The 20,990-nt window shown below is 65.7% G+C and overlaps 3 protein-coding genes across 8 annotated transcripts in view; 1 reads left to right on the top strand and 2 right to left on the bottom strand.

Moving 5' to 3' along the window:
- Nucleotides 1-11,878, bottom strand: part of LOC142025196 (myosin-10-like) — a 41,656-nt gene extending 29,778 nt beyond the window's left edge. For 4 of the 6 annotated variants that reach the window (XM_075017759.1, XM_075017761.1, XM_075017763.1 and 1 more), the window contains exons 1-11: nt 11,720-11,878; nt 10,162-10,284; nt 6,033-6,397; nt 4,062-4,218; nt 3,669-3,696; nt 3,137-3,239; nt 2,481-2,510; nt 1,793-1,885; nt 1,596-1,659; nt 966-1,064; nt 167-310 (exon numbers count right to left, since the gene is read on the bottom strand). In XM_075017759.1, coding sequence (XP_074873860.1) covers nt 167-310; nt 966-1,064; nt 1,596-1,659; nt 1,793-1,885; nt 2,481-2,510; nt 3,137-3,239; nt 3,669-3,696; nt 4,062-4,218; nt 6,033-6,397; nt 10,162-10,231 — 1,153 coding nt within the window. In that variant the 5' untranslated portion in view covers nt 10,232-10,284; nt 11,720-11,878. Of the gene's footprint in view, nt 1-166; nt 311-965; nt 1,065-1,595; nt 1,660-1,792; nt 1,886-2,046; nt 2,068-2,480; nt 2,511-3,136; nt 3,240-3,668; nt 3,697-4,061; nt 4,219-6,032; nt 6,398-10,161; nt 10,285-11,719 lie in introns of all 6 variants that reach the window. The other 2 variants (XM_075017760.1, XM_075017764.1) reach the window with 2 other exon arrangements.
- A 2,273-nt stretch (nt 11,879-14,151) lies between these two features.
- On the top strand, nt 14,152-16,733 carry IZUMO2 (IZUMO family member 2). The gene is made up of 7 exons (XM_075017904.1): nt 14,152-14,380; nt 14,728-14,802; nt 15,322-15,408; nt 15,538-15,558; nt 15,929-16,009; nt 16,179-16,302; nt 16,697-16,733. The coding sequence occupies exons 1-7, from the start codon at nt 14,152-14,154 to the stop codon at nt 16,731-16,733; spliced, it is 654 nt and encodes a 217-aa protein (XP_074874005.1).
- A 339-nt stretch (nt 16,734-17,072) lies between these two features.
- IZUMO3 (IZUMO family member 3) lies at nt 17,073-19,463 on the bottom strand. The gene is made up of 7 exons (XM_075017903.1): nt 19,108-19,463; nt 18,800-18,874; nt 18,524-18,613; nt 18,288-18,305; nt 17,942-18,022; nt 17,705-17,795; nt 17,073-17,211 (listed from the first exon to the last, which is right to left on the bottom strand). Exons 1-7 carry the CDS (start codon nt 19,355-19,357, stop codon nt 17,181-17,183), a joined length of 636 nt encoding a protein of 211 aa, XP_074874004.1. The 5' UTR covers nt 19,358-19,463; the 3' UTR covers nt 17,073-17,180.
- Between the last annotated feature and the right edge of the window lie 1,527 nt (nt 19,464-20,990).

Raw genomic sequence — 20,990 nt, 5'->3', positions numbered from 1 at the left:
ACCCCACACAGCCCCCAGACCCTGCCCCCACCCTGGGGCCCCATCCCCCCTCCACTTTATCAACCCCACCCCCGGAATTTCTTCCCTCCTCCCCGCACACAGAATTCCCTCCTGGGTCCCAGCTGCTGGGCTCTGCCCCTCAGCTGGGGTGGCGCTGGGGGCTCACTGTGGATCTCCTCGTGGGAGAAGCCCATGATGCGCATGGACTCCATGGTTTCCTGGAAGATCTCCTTGTCCTGCTGGCCCGGGATGGGCAGGAACCCATTGGACAGGAAGCGGTACTGGTCGAACGGCTCCAGCAGCAGCTCCACTACGGGGGGGGAAGGGAGACAGGGTCAACGCCACGTCCGACCCGCCGGCCACACCCCCCCAGGATCCACGGGACGTGGTCAGCTCCACGTCCGCCCCGCCGGCCACACCCCCCCAGGATCCACGGGACGTGGTCAGCTCCACGTCCGCCCCGCCGGCCACACCCCCCCAGGATCCACGGGACGTGGTCAGCTCCACGTCCGCCCCGCCGGCCACACCCCCCAGGATCCACGGGACGTGGTCAGCTCCACGTCCGCCCCGCCGGCCACACCCCCCCAGGATCCACGGGACGTGGTCAGCTCCACGTCCAACCCGCCGGCCACACCCCCCCAGGATCCACGGGACGTGGTCAGCTCCACGTCCGACCCGCCGGCCACACCCCCCAGGATCCACGGGACGTGGTCAGCTCCACGTCCGACCCACCGGCCACACCCCCCAGGACCCACGGGACGTGGTCAGCTCCACATCCAACCGGATGGCCACGCACCCCAGGATCCACGAAATGGGGTCGGCACCACGTGCGACCGGCCAGCCCCAAGGAGATGCACAAGGCCACCGGAGAGTGAGTCTGGGATGGGAGTGGAGTCTACCGGCTAGAGCAGGGGGCTGGGGACCAGGCTGGCACAGAGAGTGGGGGTGGTGGGGCGGCTCCGTACCCTTCGTGTGCTCGCCCGCCCCCATGAGCAGCTGGTAGAAGATGTGGAAGGTTCTCTCGTCCTTGGCCTGGCGGATGGCACGAGATTTCTCCAGCAGGTCTGAGCCCAGGGCTAAGGAAGCAAAGGGACGCGGGACCTGGGACCGCCCCTGGCACTCCCCCACTCCACCCCACCCGGTGGGTTCACCCCACACCCAGCCCCCCACCTGGCTAGGGCTGTGTGCCTGGCCCCTACCCGAAGTTCCCTGCACACCGCAGCTGCCTCTCTCCACTGGCTCCCCACGAGCCTGCCCCACCCCCTCAGTCTCACCTCCACTGCTTGCAGTGGGGTGGGGAATGAGCTGGGATGTGACACCCCCCCCCCACCATCACCACGTGAAACAGACCATCCCACAGACATGGACACGCAGCACTCGAGAGGCCCCTGCCCCCCACTCACCCCCAGCCTGCTCCCCTTCCCCCCACCCCCACACTCACCCCTGGCTTGCCCCTCCATTCCTCCCAGCCCCCCCACTCACCCCTGGCCTGCCCCTCTCCCCCTGTTCCCCCCAGCCCCCTGCTCACACCTGGCCCCTCCCTGACCCCTGGCCTTCCCCCGCCCCCACTCACCCCCCGCCAGCTCAGAGGATACAGGTCTCTATATTGGCTCCAACAATGTAGCCAGCCACATCAAAATTGATTCGGATGAATTTACCCTATGGGGACAAGAGGGGCAAAGGGTTTGGTGGGGGCAGAGGAGGCCTCTCATACCCTCAGGATCCCCATCATCCCTCCCCTTCCCCCCCAACCCCCCCGGGCCCTCTCCCCAGCCCTGCCCCCCCCACTCACAAATCGGGAGGAGTTGTCATTTTTAACCGTCTTAGCGTTGCCGAAGACCTCCAGGATGGGGTTGGCCTGTAGCAGCTGCTGCTCTAGTTCGCCCTGTGGGGAGAAGGAGGAGGTCACCCACCAGGGCACCGTGGGGAGGGGGAGCTCCCAGCTGCGCTGCCCCACCTCTCCCAGCAGGGGACGCTGTGATAGCCGTGACCTCACCGCCCCCAGGAGCCGCGGGCTGGGGTGAAGGAAGCCTGGGAGCTACTCACGTAGGAGACGGGGCTGGAGATCTGTGGAGGGGTCACGAGATGAGAGGGGAGGGCCACAAACCACAAACAGAGGCGGAGGGTTAGTCGGAGCAGCCGGGAAGGAGGCGACCAGATGAGACAAAACGAGGTGAGTGCGACAACAAGCCAGGAACCGACACCCCGCCCCCGCCCAGCTCTAACCACTAGCCCACCCAGCCCTCCTCCCGAAGCCAGGCAGGGAGCCCAGGAGTCCTGGCTCCTGGCACAGACACGGCGCTAGAGCCATTGAAAAACCAGAGCCACGGACATCACACAAAAAAACAAAAGCTCCAGCCAAAGAAGCAAAAAGGCAATTCAATGAAGCACCCCCAAGGGGGCGGGGCTATGGGCAGCCAATCAAAGGGCAGGGGTGAGCACAGGCAAGCAGGCGGGTGAGACCCGACGCATCCACTTGCCGGGTGCCTGGCCTGGTTCGGAGACTCCAGCTGGGGGCAGCAAGACACAGGAGAGAGGCAGTTATCGCTGGGGGGTGGAGGTATCCCAGCGCACCCACCAACAACACGGTGCAACCATGAGTCCGAACACAGACACCTCTAGGGTGCAGGGGCTGGGTGTACAGGGACCATTCTCCAGCACTGGGACACAGTCCTTACAGGTTGGGGTACGTAGGGATCCCTCCCTCGGTTCTGAGGCATGGCACCTCTAGGGTGAGGCACAGGAGCTGGGTATTTGGGGACGCCTCTCCCAATGCTGGGACCCAACCCCTGGAGCATGGAACCCAAGTGTCTTGACTCCCACCCACACCCAACACTGGGTACCGCTATGCCTCTCGCAACGGCCCCAGACCCACCTACCCATTGGGCCAGGGACGCTGGGGTAACACGCAGGGCACAGCACATCGGGGGGCGGGGTTTGGCAGGGCCCGGGGCAGAAAACGGGGTTGTAGGGAGAAGTGGGATTCTATGGGCACTCAGGGGAGGGACCCACAGCTGCCCAGGTGAGCGTCCAAACTCAGACAGGAGCTAAGGGCTAGAAGTACGTGCCTGCCCCCCCCAGGGTCATCCGCCCCAGCACCCGTGGGTGCCCAGCGCCAGCCCGGCTGCACTCTCACCGGGGTGCTCTGCTCCTTGCGAGCCTTGTGGGAGGAGGCCACATGGGCCAGGTACTGGATCACCTTCTTGGTGTTCTCCGTCTTCCCGGCACCAGACTCGCCCCTGCAACGGCACCAGGGCTGCGGTGAGGGGCCCCAGCTGCCCCCGGCAGCCACGTGGGGCAGGACACATGCAGAGCGCTGGGCGCACCCACGGCACCGGCAGGGGGCACCCCTGAGCATGCACACACACATACACAAACACACAAACATACACAAATGCACCCACACACATACGCACACACATACACAAACACAAACGCACACACATACACTAACACATGCACACGCACACATACACAAATGCAAGTGTGTGCACACAAACATATGCACACACACATACACAAGCACACCCACACACAAACATACATGCGCACGCACGCGCACACAAACACACACATGCACACACAAAGCAGGGGCAGCACCACGCGCTGCGTCTCTCACCCCCTGCTGTGCGCGCTCGCAGATGCCCCCGGCAGCGCAGGACACTTACGTGCACAGGATGGACTGATCCTCTCGGTCTGGTGGAAGAGACACAGGGTGAGTGTGGTGCTGCGCACACCATGCCGCAGCCGCAGCCGCCGCCCCCAGCCCCCTCCCGACCATGGGGCAGGCAGAGCCACCCGCTGGCTGTGAACCCTGCCCTTGGTGCCCCCGCCCCCCACTTCCCCTCCCCTGGCTGGGGGACACGCAGCAGGGCCCCATGCCCGGCAGGGGCCCACACACACACACACACACACACACACACACACACACTCACATACACACAGCAGGGCCCCAGCAGGGGCCGACACGCACGCACGCACACACGCACACGCACACACACACAAAGCAGGGCCCAGCCCCCAGCTGGGGCTCACACACTCCCGCACACACACACACGCACCTTGCAGCATGCTGCGGTAGGCGGCCTCGGAGATGGCGTAGATGTGGGGCGGCATCTCGTGCCGTTTCTTGCCCCGGTACATCTCGATGATCTGCTCGGTGTAGATGGGCAGGTTTTTGTAGGGGTTGATGACCACACAGAACAGCCCTGAGTACGTCTGCGGGGCAGAGAGAGGGGAGTCAACGGGGGAGGGGCTGGGAACGGAGTGGGGGCTAGGGGTTAGAGCTGGAAATCCAGGATGCCTGGGTCCGCTCCTGGCCGGAAAAAGGGAACAGGGTGCAGGGGCCACAGCGGGGCGGGGGCTGGGAGCCAGGACGCCTGGGTCCTCTCCCCAGCTCTGGAAGGGGCGTGGGAGTTAGTGGTTGGGGGAGGGGCGGGAGCCAGGACGCCTGGGTTCCGCAAGGGAGGGAGCCGTGCCCAGCTCTGGACACAGCCCCAAATCTCCACGGGGGGGCAGGAAGCACTGGACTAAGGCTGGGGAAGGCCCAGGTGACACTGCAGAGCCCCCCCCCATGCTAAGCAGGGACAGGCATGTCCTGAGCGTGGAAGGGTGACAGGCCGGGGGGAGGGGCAGGGGGCTGTCGGGGGCAGGTTAGGGCCAAGAAGTTGGGAGACACCTCGGGGGGGGGGGGCGTCGCTCCTGGCACCAGCCCTGCCCCCCTTGGCCAGACTTGCACCCGCCAAACAGGTCAGGCCTGTCCTAGGCCTGGCCCAGGTACCATGGCAACCTCCCCCTCAACCAGCGGGGGTGGGGAAGGGGCCCAAACCAGCCTCCCCACCCCCAGCTGCTGTATTTTCCAATGCCATCAGCGCCCCCGCGCACAGCCCCACTGGGGGCATCTGCCCCCTCCCCCGGGACAATGGGAGCTGCACCCCTCCCCCGCACTGAGACCTGGGCCCCCCCCACATGGGGCACAGCCAATCAGGGGGCATCAGGATGGGGACAGCCCTCCCCCGCCAGGCCCCCAACACTATAGCCCAGGCCCCCTGCTGCACCCCCAGCCCCCCCCAGCCTGCACTACAGCCCCCACCACTGGTTCCCCCACCCCACAGCCCAGCCCCTATCTCCTGCCATGGCACAGGGCCAGCGCTGGGCCCAAGGCTCCCAAGGGCAGGGCTGACCCTAACGGATCCCGGCCCCCGCCATGAGCCAGGCCCGTGGAATCCACCTGTCTCATCCTTTGCCCCAGCCCCACCTGCCCTGCCCAGAGCCTGGGGCAAAGTACGAGCAACTCCCAGCCTCCCCCACCCCAGGGACGCGGCTCCCAGGGCGCCCAGCCCTGCACCTGCTGGGACAGGCCAGGCTGGGCCGGGGCCGTCCCAGCGATGTCAGGGCCCAGCCCTGCCACGGACACCGGGACACAGGGAAGGTGGGGGGTGTCTGTATCGGGAATCCTTAGTTGGGGGGGTTGTCCAATGCTTAGAGCAGGTGGCTGGGTGCCAGGACTCCTGGGTTCTCCCCCTGGCTCTAGGAGGGCAGTGAGGCCTCGGGGCTAGAGCGAGGGGTGAAAAGGACTTTGGGGTTCTCTCTGTGATTCTGGGGGGCAATATAGCTAGTGGTTGGAGCAGGGTGAGCCCAGACCCCGGGGTTCTCTGCCAGCTCTTGGAAGTGTTTCCTAGTGGATAGAGCCGATCGGCGCAGGGGCTGGGAACCAGGACTCCTGGGTTCTCTCCCCGGCTCTAGGAGGGGAGCGATGCCTAGAGGTTAAAGTACAGGCGGGGGAGTGACCAGGACTTTCGGTTTCTCTCCGCGGCAGCTGGAGCAGGGCAGAGCCACAACTCCAGGGTTCTCCCCCGAGCTCTGGCAGGCAGTTAAAGCAAGGGGGAGGGGCAGGGAGCCCGGACTCCTGGGTTCTCTCCCAGCTCTGGGAAGGAGTTTGGACTAGTGGTTAGAGCAGGGGGTGGGGGGCAGGGCTCCTGGGTCCTGTCCCAGCTCAGTCAGGGGAGGGGACGCTGGGCTCCCGCACTCACGTAGATGAGGCCAGAGTAGTAGCGGTCCTTGAGGTTGTGCAACACAGAGGCCTCATTGAGGCAGGTCAGCTCAGCCATGTCCTCCACCTTGGTGAACTTGGGGGGGTTCATCTTCTGCACCTCGTGCTTCGGCACCAGCACCTGCCGCCCGTTCTCGGCCAGCTCCACCAGCACCTCGTCCGGCCGCTCCTCCCGCAGGGCGGCCGCCTCGAAGCCATGGCGCTCCGAGGGCACCCACACCAGCCGCTTGGCCGTCCAGTCCGCCTGCGTGGCCGGGTTCCCCACTGCCGCCTGGTCCACGAAGAGGTAGCGCTCCGCCGCCGTCACCCCGTCCCGCGAAGCCGCCCGCACCGCCATGGCTGGGCCTGGGGAGGGGGCAGGGTCAGTGTGGAGAGACCCACCGGCAACGAGCCAGCACCGAGAGACCCACTAGCAACGTGCCGGCACCGAGAGACTCGACGGCAATGCGCCAGCCCTGAGAGACCCACCAGCAACGCGCCAGCACCGAGAGACCCACCGGCAACACACTGGCACTGAGAAACCCGACAGCAACGCGTCGACACCGAGAGACTCAACTGTAACGCGCCGGCACCAAGAGACCCACCGGCAACGCGCCAGCACCGAGAGACCCAACCGTAACACACTGGCACCAAGAGAACCACCAGCAATGCGCCAGCACCGAGAAACCTGACGGCAATGCGTCGGCACCGAGAGACCCACCAGCAACACGTCGGCACCGAGAGACCCAACCGTAACGTGCCGGCACCGAGAGACCCGACAGCAACGCGTTGGCCCCAAGAGACCCACCGGCAACACGCCGGCCTCGATAGACCCGGTGGCAACGCGCCAGCCCCGACAGACCCCACAATAACATGCTGTCCCCAAGATACTCTTTGATAAGACATTACCCAACACCAGCTCTGTGAGACCCTACGATAATAAACCAACCACGACAGACCTGCCAGGAATGTACCAGGCCACATCCCCTTTGAGACCCACCAATAAGACAAAGCAGTAGGAAGCACCAACAATAATAAAGCAAAACACACCCAGCCCAGGCCCCGCAAGGAGACCCTACCATAACAAACCCGCCTAAGCCCCGCAAGGAGACCCTACCATAACAAACCCACCTAAGCCCCGCAAGGAAACCCTACCATAACAAACCCGTCCAGGCCCCGCAAGGAGACCCTACCATAACAAACCCGCCTAAGCCCCGCAAGGAGACCCTACCATAACAAACCCGTCCAGGCCCCGCAAGGAGACCCTACCATAACAAACGAGCTCAAGAAGCTACAAAGTGACCTGACTGGAGCGAACGAGACTCTGCCACCACAGGGAGACCCTAAAATAACAAACCAGCCTGCATGAGCTGGAGAGTCTGAACACACAGCTCTGCCAGTGCCCCCGCTCTCGACCTGCAGCCCACCATGTATTTAAAGGCCTAAGGTCGGGCTGCGGTGGGGTGGGGGGGCTGGGACCAGCCAACTCACAGCATCCACCAGCCCCAGTGCAGCCCCACGGCCACCAGACCCCCTGACTCCCCTGGTCCCTCCCACAGACCATTCCAGCAGCCAGCCAGGGAGGGGGAGGTCCCCTCCCACCCCTGCACTCTCCACTGGCCCTAGCCCAGCACTTGGGTCACAGAGGGGAGAGCCCCCTGGGGATAAGGAAATCCCCCCCCCCAGGTTATGTCCCCATGTGACCTGCCCCGAAGCAAGCATTACTGGGGAGAGGGGGGCGCATGGCTGGTCACGCTTGAGATTCTGGGGCCCCGGACACAGGGTTTGTTATTGTAGGGTCTCCTGGGACAGCTGCGGCTGAGTCTGCTGGGTTGTTATTGAGCTTGAATATGGGGAGCCCAGGGCTGGGCTGGTGGAGGCTGTGGGTGGGGAGTGAGGGACACCGGCAGGGCTGGGAGGGGGGAGCCCAGGGCTGGGCTGGGGGGGGCTGCGGGTGGGGAGGAGGGACACAGGCAGGGCTGGGAGGGGGGCAGGGGGAAGGCAGGACTCCTGGGTTCTGGCCCAGCTCTGCTGCTTTCCAGTCCCTCACTTGCTCCCCTGAGGACAGCAGGGTTGGCCAGGGCGGCGGGGGAGGGAAATCTGCATTTCCTGCTCTCAGGACTGCGGGAATCCTGCCCCCTCCCCAGCAGGGCAAGCCCCAGCCTGCGCCGGGCCTGCAGGTGTTTTGCTCGCTGGGTACGTGTGCGTGGGGGGGAAGGGACCTGCCTCCAATGCGGGAAACCCCAAGGGGGGGCTCACCCCAGCTGCCGCTCCCCCAGGAACAGGGATCTGATGCTGCCCCCCCCCGTCACTCCAACACACGCCCCCCAGTCACCCTTCACCTGCGCCAGCGAGTGCAGGGTTCAGTCCCGGCTCCTCCGGCAGAGCTACCAGGTGCCTCACCCAGGCAGGGAGGAGACAGGAGGCAACTGCCAACCCCACCGGCTGGCACGCAGCAGCTCCTGGCGCTGGGGAGGGGAATGTGCCAGCCCCGCCCCTGCTCTGCCCCGCCTCCCTCCCTGAGCAGGGAGAGAACCCAGGAGTCCTGGCCCCGAGTGTGAGTCCTGAACACACTGGGCTGTGATTCAGGGCCCATCACCACCAGAAGTTAGAAGAGCAGCTATGGGGGGAGCCAGGGCCAGGCTAGCAGGGGGCTGCAAATCAGGAGTGAGGGGCACCGGCAGGGCAGGGCGCTAGGCGCTGCAGGTCAGGAGTGAGGGGCACCGGCAGGGCTGCCTGGCCCCACCCAGGACTTGTCTCCGGGCTGGTGTCATCACACCCCCACGCTGGGCAGGGCTCAGCCCAGCTCAGCTCTGCTCATTCCCTAACAAGGAGCGAAGCAGCAGGTGCGAATCCTCCACCCTTTGGCCGGGGCCCAAGGCAGGTGGATCTGGCAGCTCAGCAGGGCAGGGTGCAAATTCCAGTCTCCTACTCCAACCACATCCGCCCCTGCCTGGGGAGAGAAGCCAGGAGTCCTGGCTCGCTCCCCTCAGCCCCAGCTCTAACCACTACACCCCACCCCCTCCCACAGCCAGCCCAGGAGTCACTCGCTCATGCGCACACACACACACACATTAACCACTACTCAGCATTCCCCTCAGAGCCAGGGCAGGAGCCCAGGGTCCTGGCTCCCTGCTCTAACCACCACTCCACACTCCCCTGCAGAGCTGGGGTGAGAGCCAGGGATGGGCTGGGGTCCAGCCACCCGCTGGCCCTGCCCCACTCTCCCTGCAGCTGTGCCCAGCCAGCAGCATGCCACAGCCGACCCAGGGAACTTCTGGTTCCGGCGCTGCTGCCAAGCGGGACGTGGGCCAAGCTGGGCCTGGCCAGGCCAGCACAGGGAGGAGCCACACATGGCCCCACCCCTGGCCTACCCTGGACATGGGTCAGCAGGGGGCGCTGACCCTGTCCCTAGCAAACACACACGCAAGATTTGGCCATCATGAGTGGTTCTATCGCTCCCCAGCTCTGGGAGGGCAGTGGGGGCTAGTGGTTAGAGCAGGGAGATTGGGAGCCAGGATCCCTGGGTTCTCTCTCCAGCTCTGGGAGGGCAGTGGGGGCTAGTGGTTAGAGAGGGGGGTTGGGAGCCAGGACGCCTGGGTTCTCTCGCTGGCTCTGGCCAGGGTCAGGGCTGGGAGCCAGGCTCAGCACATGGGGGAGGAGGGGCTGCACTCAGCATAATTGTGGTCTGTGCTGTGGAATGCCAGGAACGCCTCAGAGAGCCCAAGCCAGGCAGTCCCCCGGCCCCCCATGCAGCGTCTGGCCAAGGGTTCCACCCACGCAGCTCAGCGGGCACCAGTCTGCCAAAGGAGCCAGGGGCCAGGGTAGATGGGTCTAGCCTGCCCTCAGTCTCCTGCTACCGGGGCCACTTCTTGCCTGGCAGGGTTGATGGAGGTGCCCAGCCTGCAGAGGGGAATGGGGTCTAGTGGTTAAAGCAGGGGCTGTGATCCAGGACGCCTGGGTCCTCTCCCCAGCCCCGGGGAGGGAGTGGTACCTAGTGGTTATAGCCATGCACCCAGCTGGGAGGGAGACCTCCCCACAGCCCGTTCCCTGCCCCCCAAGAATCCGAAAGATCAAAGTCCTCTAATGAAAGGCCCCATCCCAGAATGCCCGGCGGCCTCCCCCCCTACCTTGCACTGTCACTGGCGAGGCAGAAGAGCCAGGAAGCCGGGTGTGGGGGGGCACTCCAGGCCTGTCCATCTCCCCATGCCCCAGCTTATTGGCTGGGCGGCCTCCCGTGGGGCTCAGGGCTCCTGCCAAGAACACAAGGGCCGGCCGCCTATTTTCGGTGCAAAGGGAGCCAGCCCGGATTCTCCGCAGGGGATCTAAATGCAGCCGGCCTGTCCAGGCGCACCGGCTACAGGCCCCCTCCCTCCCTGAGCTGTGACCCTGCGAGCTCCCCTCCCCACCCGGCTCTGCCCTCGTCCCTTTCCACCAGGCAGGGGCACCACGTGGGGGTGAGGACCCAGGACGCTTGGCTGGCCTGACCGGGTGCCAAGGGTGCAATCTGAGAGGCTGCAGTGGTCTGCTGGCGGGCAGGGGCCTGTCTCGGGAGAACAGCCGGCAAAACCGAGACTTCTGGCCCCATTGCACTGGGCCAGGTACTGTGGGGTTTATTCCAGCAGCTGAACTCCTGGGAGTCCTGTTCTCCCCCTGGAACTGCCCCCGCGCTCGGCCGGGCTGGGCCAGTGAGATGCAGCAGAGCCAGGTACACAGAGCAATGCAGCTCTCCAATGCCACCAGGTCTGGCACGTACAGCTCCGAGCACCAGCCGCTATGTGGGCCTAGCGCGACCCGGCGCCCTGAGACGCCTGCCCTCCCTGGGGCCGCGGGCCCAGCACAACAATGCCAGGCATCATGCCAGCTGCAGCAGCAGGCAGGGGGGGCATCACCGGTTGGCATCGAGGCCCAGAGCTGCTGTGCCCCAGACATGGCTTCTACGGACTTTGTGGTCAGTACAGATGTCTTTGTCCCAGCCGGGACCCCGGCTCAACCACGCCTCTGTGCACCCAGAGTGCAGCACCAAGGAGTTGGCCCAGGCCTCTGGGTCCAGCTGGGAACACCCACCCCCCTGGCATCGGGGCCCAACATGGGAAACGCTGGCCCAGCCGGGTCCCTGCCAGCCGAGTGTCTCCAGATCCCAGGCACTGTGGCCCAGCCCTGCTGGAGAGCCCGGGACAAGGAATCAGTTCACAGCCCTGCCTGGAGCCCTCCACTCGGCCTCAGCCCAGGCTGGGGCCGGGGTCAGACAAGGGGACTCCCCGCTGCAGGTCAGGCCCCGGGTGGGGGTAACGGGACCCCCTGCTATGGATACTGGAACCCCCAGGGCCTGCCCCCTGCTGCCAACCACAAACCCCACTGCCCGCAAGATGGGGCACCCCACTATGGACAATAGGACCCCAGGGCCGAATAACAGCCCCGCCGCTGGGGTAATGGGCCCCCATGGCTGGCCCCATGGACACCCCAAGGCTGCATGCTGTGTCCCAGGCCGGACCCCCGCCCCCAACCCGCTCTGCTAGGGATAACACGACCCCCGGGAGCAGCGAAGGGCGCCCCAGGGCGGGACCCCTCCGGCCTGAGAACGGGATCCCCAAGGTGGCGCCTGGCTGCAGATTCTGGGCAGCCCCGGGCCGTCTCCCCCCGCCCCGCTGCGGATCAGGGGCCCGGGTTGGGCCCGGCCCCGGTTACCTGAGCGGGCCGGAGCCGGGGAGCCCCGCGCAGGTCTCACGGGCAACTGACAAGGCCGAGCCGTGCTCACTGGCCCGGAGAGGCAGCCGGGCGCTTATGCAAATGTATGTAAATGTATGCAATTAGAGGCGTGCTTGTTGGTAGCATCCAGGGCCCCCCCCCGCCCCCGCCTGCCAGCCGGCGCCCCAAGGAGAGTGGGGGAGGGGACACAACCAGGTCCCCCCCCGCCCCCCCGCATCGGCCCAGGTGCTGCCGATCCAGCGGCCCAGGAGCTACTGAGCGGTCCCGGGCTGGGGGAGGTGTCCCGGCGCGCTGGCTCCGCCCACTCGAACGGCAGCCAACCAATGGCGGGAGGGGGGGCTCCGCGGCTGCCCTGGAATAGCTTGAAGTGGGGGAGGAGTCTGGCCACGCCCCCTTCAGGCTGGGTGGGAGGTGAGGGTAAATGACGGGGTGTGGGCCCAATCGGGAGAAAGGGAAAAGTCTGAGGGCGGGGCGAGTGGCGACTGAATGAGGCGCATTGTGCGAAGCTGGGAGGGGGAGAGGGGAGGGATGGAAGGATCAATGGGGCCCATTGTCTGGGGCCCAGAGCTGGGGGACACATAGGAACCGGACCAGGAAAACGCCCCCTCCCGCCGCAGGCACCAAACCCAGGCGTCCTACCCCACCTCCCCCCCGCTCTAACCACTGGCCCCCACTGCCCTTACGGAGCCAGGGAGAGAACCCAGGCGTCCTGGCTTCCAGGCTCTATCCCCACCCCCCCGCCCCAGCAATCTAAATACTAGACCCCCACTCCCCTCCTGGGTCAGTCCCCTGCTCTAACCACTAGCCCACACGCCCCTCCTGGAGGTGGGGAGACAGCCCAGGAGTCCTGGCTTCCAGCCCCCTTCACCCCCCTCTAACCACTGCACCCCACTCTCTCCCCAGAACCGGGCACAAGACCCAAACTCAGCCACTCTGCCTGGGCCCAGCCCTGCAGAGGTCCCAAGCGAGTGACTGCTGGGAGGGCCCCTCTCTCTGCCTGACTCCCCTGTGGCAGAGCCCCTGCAGCCCCCTACCCAGCTGGGCGGCCTTAGCTTGCCCTGACCTCTTGTGGTGCGAGCTGCATCAGACACAGGACCTGCCTGCAATGACACAGCACCAGCTGCTGATCTCTGCCCGAGCCAAGCAGCAAGCCTGGGCACTGAGCCAGCAGGAGAGGCCGCTCTGGCAGCCCCCCCTGTCCGGCCACCCTGTGCCAGTCCCACACAGCCCCCCTCCTGTCGCCCACACTCAGTCCTCAGCCCGCTGCTAACCTGCAGTGGGAAGGCAGCTGTTTGGTCTGGGTTAGCCTCCATTGAGCTGGGGGCTGGCTGTGCTACCAGAGGCGGTGCCCTGCGGCCAGGGGCAGGGAAAAGCAGGGGATGCTTTATTCTTTGCCCTCCAGCCTTCATCTGGTTGGCCTGGGCAATTGCTGGGGCAGGGAGTATCAGTTGGGTGTGCAACAAGGCCCCGATCCTGTGTCTCTGTGTCTGGGCAGCACCCGGCCTGACGGTGCCCCGATTCCGCTGACTCTGTCTCTGGGTGGTGCCCGGCCTGGTGGGGCCCCAATCCTGGTGACTCTATAGTCAGGTAGCCTCTGAACAAATTGTGGGGGTGGGGGGGAAACTGAGACATGGGACTTGCTTGACCCCAGAGGTGGGACTGGAATGAGGGCAGCCTGGGTCTCACCCCACTGCCCTGTAAATTTTCTGTCTAAGGTCCCAGGGCTGCTTGGCAGGGCAGACTTGTGCCTCTGGCCCTCCTCCTAGCTAGTTCCCACCTCCTGTGGCAGGGAGCTTCTGACCATCTACCTCCCCGCCAGCCAGCACCCCCACAGCCCTCCCCCCGAGCCAGCTCCTCCGCAATCCTCCTCCTCCCCCCAGCCAGCTCCCCTGCAATTATCCAGCTCCCCTGCAACCATCCTCTCCCAGCAACCAGCACCCCCCACAACCCTCCTCCTCCCCCTTACCTAACTCACCAGCCACCGTTCTCACTCAGCCCCCTAACAGGCCCTGAACTTGCAGCGCTCCCACTCAGACGCGGCAGCCAGTGCACTGCCCACATCACCCCCAGGGGGCAGCATTACCCCCAGCACAGCGCCACCTAGTGGTCACAGCAGAGAGTTGGGAGGGCTGCATCCCCCACAGTGCCACACCCCCTGGAGGTCATTGGAGAGGGATGGGGGGGGGCACGTTCCCCACACAACTGCCCCCTAGGCTGAGTGTCAGCCCCCGGCCACGGCACAACAGGTGATAAGCACAATCCACTAGCCCGTCATCCATGCTGTACCCACAACCCCCTCTGCCTGCCCCATACCCACAAGCCCCAGCTGCATTGTGATGTCACCCTGGCCCTGAGGATTCTGACACCCGCTGGGCTGAGAACGGCCAGAACTCGTCACACTGGGCTACGCCATGGTGCTCCTGGCACCCTTTGTGCTGGGGGTCTGGCTGGTGGCAGGCGCCAGGGCCTGCCTGCAGTGTGACCGGCAGATCCGCAGCACCCTGGAGTCACTCCGCACCGGCCTGGTGCCCCGGCAGATCCGCGACAGCCGGCTGCAGGCGCGGACTCAGGCCCTGCTGCGGGGCATGGAGGGCGGGTTCTTCCGCCACTATGCTGCCAGCCAGTTTGCTGGCATGGCTGGTACGGGGCTCGGCCCAGGGTGGCAGGGCCAGTAGTACCCAGTGGGCACGGCTCAGGGGCCAACGGGGAGCACCGCTCGTGGGAGGATGCTGCATCCGCAAGGGGGGCCCTAGGGCCAAAGGAGTGAGGTTTGCTCCAGCAGCAGCGCCACAAACGTGCCCCTGTCCCCTCTGCACCCACAATGCCCCCATCCTGGCAGGTAGGGCTGGTACCACCCTGGCACTAGGGGCGCTGGGCTGTAGGGAGTGCGACAGGGGCCCAGCAGGGGGCGCTCTGCTGCAGGAAGCAGGGTGGGGCGGGGGCTCCCCAGTCGACGGGTTCAGATGTTTTCTCGCCCTCCCCGCCAGCTTTGAACAGCATCAATGCCCTGATCCACCGTGTGCGGCTGACGGCAGCTGGCCTGGAGCGAAGCTCCCTGACAGGTGACGGACAGCCCTGTGCCCTGCACCCCACAGATCCCCCACAGCCCAGCACCCTACAACCCCACACCCTGCACCCCACAGTGCCCCCACAGCACCTCGCAGCCCTGCCCCCCGAGACCCACAGCCCCATGTCCCACAGTCCCCCACAGCACAACACCCCACAGCCCCACGCCCTGAACCCCACAGAGCCCCCACAGCCCAGCACCCCACAGTGCCCCCACAGCACCTTGCAGCCCTGCCCCCCAAGACCCACAGCGCCATGCCCCACAGTCCAACACCCCATGGCCCCTCACAGCCCCACACCCCACAGTGCCCCCACAGCCCCAAGACCCACAGCACCTCACAGCCCTGCCCCCCCGAGACCCACAGCCCCATGCCCCACAGCCTTGTGCCTGGCATCCCCCGTGCCCCACCAGTGAGACAGGCTAGGCTGAGATAGCTGGGAGCTCCCCTACAGCCAGAGCCCCCAGGCAGCACCCCTGCTGGACTCACTGTGCCGCGCTCCCCTGTGTGCCCCAGACCAGGCCCTGCTGAACGCACTGGTGGCCTACAGGCACAGCACCACCCTGGAGCTCAAAGCGGCACTCAAGGACCACCAGGCCAAAGGTACCAGCCCCTGAAGCAGGGGAGTTGCCCCCCGTCTGTGGGGTTCTGCAGCCCCCAACCCCCCCACCCCTGTTTGGGGGCACCTCTGACAGGCTGGTGCTCCCACGCTCTCTCTCGCTCTCTCCCCAGCATGTAACCCCCAAACTTGCGGTAAGTGGGGCTTGCATTGCTGCTCAGGGAATGGGCCAGGGGCTTCACCACCCCCAGCTGGGGGCACTGCTTCTGATCCAGCCTGCGGCAGGGCCTGGCTGGTTCTAGGGGATGGGGAATGGGGCAGGGCCTGGCTGGCTCTCAGTGGGGCCAGGAAAGATGCAGGGCCTGGCTGGCTCTAGGGGGAAGGGAAGGGGGCAGGGCCTGGCCCCCTGCAGGGGATGCCAGCTCCCACTCAACCCAGGGCAGGGCTGGTTCCAAGGGGCAGGGAATGGGGCACGGCTGGGCTGGCTCTGGGGCAGAGACGGGTCCGGTGTGGCGGTGGGGGGATGGGCTAGGGGCCCAGGGGTTTCACTCTCCCACATTTCAGGCTGGCTGTACTACGAGGTCCTGGACTGCAGCACCTGCAGGAAGGGCCAAGCTGCGTGTCTGAAGCGGCACCACTGCTTTGGTAGGAGGCTGGGGGCAGAGGGCTGGGGGGCTGGGCACAGGGGCTCCACAGGGCCGTGGGGCAGGAAGAGGCCTGGGGTGACAGGGCAGCGCTGGGGGCAGATGCCGGCCGGGGCCGGGGGGTTAAGGGACCTCAGCCTGTCAGCTCCCAACCTCTCTCTCCGGCACAGTGGACTCCCAGGCCCGGCTGGCCCTGCGGTACCAGCCCCCTGCGCCCGGGCCAGCCATCGCCCGCACCGGCGTCTCTGTGGTGCTGTGCATGGGCGCCCTGCTCTTCCTGGTGCTCAGCGTGGCGTGAGTGTGAGGCCCCCGCGCCCCACCCCAGAGCTCGGCGCATCCCCCTCCCCGCCCCCCTCCACATCCCCCCCAGAGCTGGGCACGTACCCCCCATCCCACCCCAGAGCTGGGTGCATCCCCCTCCCTGCCCCCCTCTACATCCCCCCGCAGAGCTGGGCACATACCCCCCATCCCACCCCAGAGCTGGGCACATCCCCCTCCCCGCCCCCCTCCATCCCCCACATCCCACCCCAGAGCTGGGCGCACCCCTTCCTGCCCCCACCCCAGCCAGCCGTATCTCCCCATCCCCCTGAGAGCTGTCTGCATCCCCCAGCATCTCCCCCAGGCCAGCAGCACCCCCAGTTCGAGGGTCTCCAGCCACATCCCACCCTGAGACTCTCTCCTCCCACAGGGCCTTCACCTTCTGGAGGAACCAGCAGACCCTGTGACCTCCCGCTGCCCATGGTGGGACCCAGCAGGCAGGCGACTGGAGCCAGAGCTTGAAGGAGGACAGAGCTGCAGATCACAGACAGGGGGCGCCAGCTCCAGCTCTCTGCTCCCCGCCCCCCACCACTCCGGGGTCCCAGACCCTCCCCTGCCCCCAGCCAGGGGGTGTTCCCCTTCCCCACCCCAGCTGGAAATTAAATACAGACCACAAGGGACTGTGTAGCATCCTGCCCCGCCGCCGCCTTCCCAGGGCTGGGCGAGAACCAAGGCATCCTGGCTCTTGGCCCTGCTCTAACCACTAGCCCCCAACTCCCTACAAGGGGGCCAGGTACAAAATACACCAGCATTTTATTTCCAGGCTGTGGGGCCCATCCTGCCTCGGTGGGTGAGGCTCCTGGTCCTGCTGCCCCCATCTCCAGCCCCCTGCCCTGGCTGGCCCTGTCCGCCAGCTACCTGCGGCGTCGGCAGCACACACAGTACCTAGAGGAGAGATGGCCATCAGGGTCTGCCCACTGCCTCAGGCCTGCTTCCCCCACGGGACCTGGGGCAGGCCCAGCTCTGGTACAGCAGTGGGGTGTAGCGGTTAGAGCTGGGGGCCAGGACCCCTGGGTTATCCCCTTGGCTCTGGGAGGGGAGTGGGGTGTCACGGTTAGGGCGGGGGGGGGCTGCTGGGGGCCAGGACCCCCGGGTTATCCCCTTGGCTCTGGGAGGGCCATTTGGATCCCCCCTCCGAGTGCCATATGGGTCACCCCACTTCCATAGTCTGAGGCATGCCAGGAGGGACCCCTCATTCTGCCTCATTTGGGGGTGAGCCCAGATTCTGGGGTGCATGGGGTGGGAATGCCAAGGGCAGAATGGGGGTGAAGAATCGGAGGGAAAGAAGTGAGATACCAGGGCCACTCCCCTGGGGGTTCAGTGAGACAGGCCCCCCCTCGGGCTCCCTCCCAGCCCCTCAGTCCCGGCAGGGGCTCACAGCAGGACGGCCGAGCTGAGCAGCACAGACTGGCACACCAGGAAGAGATAGAGGATGATTTCCTTCCTCTCTGCATCCCGTGGGTCCTCCTCTGGGGACGGGGGCGAGGGGGTGAGCCCAGAGCACCCTAACCCCCCCCAGCCGCCCCAGAGCCTCCCACTGCCCCCCACCTCCCCCCAAAGCCCCCCATTCACCCCACTGCCCCCGACCCCTAGCCCAGACCCTGGCAGCAGCTACCTCCGCAGAGCTCCCCATCAAAGCACGGAGCTGTGATCCGCAGGCAGGTCCAGCAGTCGAGAACCGGGCCCTCCGTCACCGCTGGGGTGGGCACAGGGGGACCAGGTCAGGGACCCGCAGGGAGACCCCACCTGTCCTCTGGGGGTGCCAGCTCCCACCCAGACACAGGGCAGGGCCTGGCTGGCTCAGGGGGCAGGGAACGGGGCAGGGGCCTGTCCCCTCCAGGGGGTGCCGGCTCCCAGCTGGCTCTAGGGGAGGGCCTGGGTGGCCCGAGGGCTGCGGGGCAGGGGTGATTCCCTGCAGGGGGCGCTGTTCTGCGCCAGCATCGGTGTGGGGTGTCACTCACTGCAGTCCTCAGAGCAGGCTGTGGGGGAAGCACAGAGAGCCAGCATTAGAGTCCCCCACCTATAGGGCACCCCCCAGACTGTGCTTCTGCCCTTCCCTCACCCAGAGGGCCCTGCCCTGCTTGCGGGGCTGCTGGACCCACATCCCACCCCCCGCTGCTTGTATCCCAGGGGCTGGAAATGGGTGCCCTGCCGGGCAGGAGCTAGAAGGGGGCAGCCCCCATCGCCGGGCACTTACCCAGGTCGGCAAAGCTCTCCAGTGCATCCCGGAGGCGGGTTCGCAGGAAGTCGCGGTGCTGGGCCAGCGTCAGCTGCAGCAGGTGAACCCCTGGGGGGCAGACGAACATTGCTGGGGGCACAGCCAGCCCCACACACACCTGGCACCCCTCCCCCCAGGCCAGCCAGCGCACAGAGCACCAACCCACCCACACACGCCTCCTGGCCACCGCCTGCTCCTGCCCCATGTCCCTGATTCCTGGGATCCCCAGCCCTGCCCCCCACAACCCATATTCACCTTTCCAGGGCATGTCCTTGAGAGCCCTCAGCCAGCCGGTCAGCAGAGCTTTCACCCTCAGCACCCCACGGACATCTGAGCAGGAAACCAGGGGCTCAAAGGAGGCTCCTCACTCCCGACCTGCAGCCCCTGCCAGCCCAGCCCTGGGCTCCTCCACAGCCCCACCAGCACCCCTCACTCCCAACCCACAGGCCCCCTCCCCCAGCCCAGCCTTGAGCTAGCCCAGTGCCACCGGTGCCCCTCACTCCTGACCCACTGCCCCCTGCTGGGCCAGCCCTGGTTTCCCAGGGAAGGAAGGGGGAGCCCACCCAGCACCCGGTGGTGTTTCTCCAGCAGGCTGGTTCTGTAGAGGTGCTCCAAGGCCTGAAGCTGGCGCTGAACGAGGGCGTCCCGGTTGGGCACGTCTGAGGGCAGCACCTCCCCCAGCAGCACCCCCAGCCGCCGCAGGAAGGGGCGGTCACAGTGCAGGCAGGCGACCGCCCCCCAGGGGTACAGCAGCAGTAGGAGCAGGACGGAGCAGGACATAGCCACAGCTCCCTGGCCCTGCTGTGAGCTCATCGCCCCAGTGACATCACAGAGCTGGCGGGGGGAGTGTTCTCTGGGGGAGAGGAAATGGTGTCAGAGGCCAAAGAGAGGGTGAAAAGGACTTGGTGGCAGCACAGGAAATGATGTCACAAACAAAGCAGGTCTGAGGAGTACAGTGGATACAGTGGAACAGGACGTGATGTCACAGGCTGGGAGGGCAAAAGGGAGAGTGGGGCCAAAACAGGCATGTAGTGGGCAGAGTGAGGGTGGTACAGGAAGTGATGTCACAGGCAGAAGGTGAGAGAGTCAAAATAGGGAGTGCCTCTAGAACAGGCATGCAGTGGAGGCACAACAGGAAGTGATGTCAAAGGCAGAGACCCAGGCTGAGGAAGAATAGATGGCAAATGAGGAAGTGATGTCACAGGCAGAACAGGAAGTGATGTCAGAGGCAGAAAACAGGGCTAAGGAAGAACAGATGGCAAACCAGGAAGTGATGCTGGCAGCAGAAGAGGGGCCCTGGAGGTGGACTGAGGCAGAGCAGGAAGTGATGCGGGATTGCTGTTCCTTCCCTGGCACTATCCTGGGGTTGGAACCACTTGTGCCAGGAGCCGCTTTGGCCCTGCTCTCAGCCAGGGCTCTGGGGCAGCAGCAGGCGAGGCTGCTTGAGATGCGCATGAGTTGTTTGGAGGACGGGTTGGATTTCTCACGTGTCCATCAACCGCCGGCTGGGATGGATGCTGGGCTAGGCTCTGGGCATGGTGCCCTGAGCGAATCCAGAGTTAAAATCCCTCATTTCCACACTTGTTGAGCAAACTGAGTAGTGAAAATCACCATAGTAGTGAAAATCATCAGCATGGCAGTGAGAGCTAAACAAGCATGAAGAGGAAAGTGCAGTTATGCCTTGGGGGGGAAACTGAGGCACACACAGGCTTAGTAATGTGATGTCAGCAGCAGAAGAGGAAGTGATGTCAAAAGCAGAAACATTGGCGGAGGAGCAGGAAGTGATGTCAGAAGCAGAGAAAGGGGCCAAAGAAGAAGTGAGGCAAAGGGGAAGTGATGCCAGAGGCCGCACAGACCCTTATGGCAAGACAGGAAATTGCAGCTGAGGCAGAACAGGAAGTGATGTCAGAGGCAGAAGCAGCCAGTGAAGGAGTCAAACAGAACAGGAAGTGAGGTCATGGTGGTTGCCAGGGTGATGCTGGTGGTGCTAGTTCTGGCCCTGCTGGCCCCGACCGCTGCCCCCTGCCTGCGCTGCTGGCCAGACAGCGTCCCCTACGTCCACTACGATGTGCAGCTGCTGCTGGGGGGGGGCCAGCCCGGGGCAGGCGCAGGGATGGAGAAGGAGCTCAGCGCCCTCCTCCTGCAGGGGGACTCCGGCGTCGGGTTCATGGGTGAGAGGCAGCGCCTAGGACCCCACTGAACCCCCCAGTGATGTCACCCCACAGCATCACCCGGAAAGCCCCGCCCCCGGGCCTCCCCAGCTCCCCATAACAGCTCCCGCCAACCCCCACCGCTGCCGGAGCTCCCCTGCCCCTGCCCCACAGCGCCCCTTGAGGCAGGACGAGGGGCGTGGAGGTGCTCGGGGGGGCAGGATGTCTCACTGCTGTCCGTCTGTCCGGCCACAGAGCGGGAGCGCCTGGAGCAAGAAGCCGGGAAGCTTTTCTAT

Source organism: Carettochelys insculpta, chromosome 22 (assembly GCF_033958435.1).
Source record: "Carettochelys insculpta isolate YL-2023 chromosome 22, ASM3395843v1, whole genome shotgun sequence".
Lineage (NCBI taxonomy): Eukaryota > Metazoa > Chordata > Testudines > Carettochelyidae > Carettochelys > Carettochelys insculpta.
Note: the sequence above shows the minus strand (reverse complement) of the source record. Positions and strands in the feature narration are given on the sequence as shown.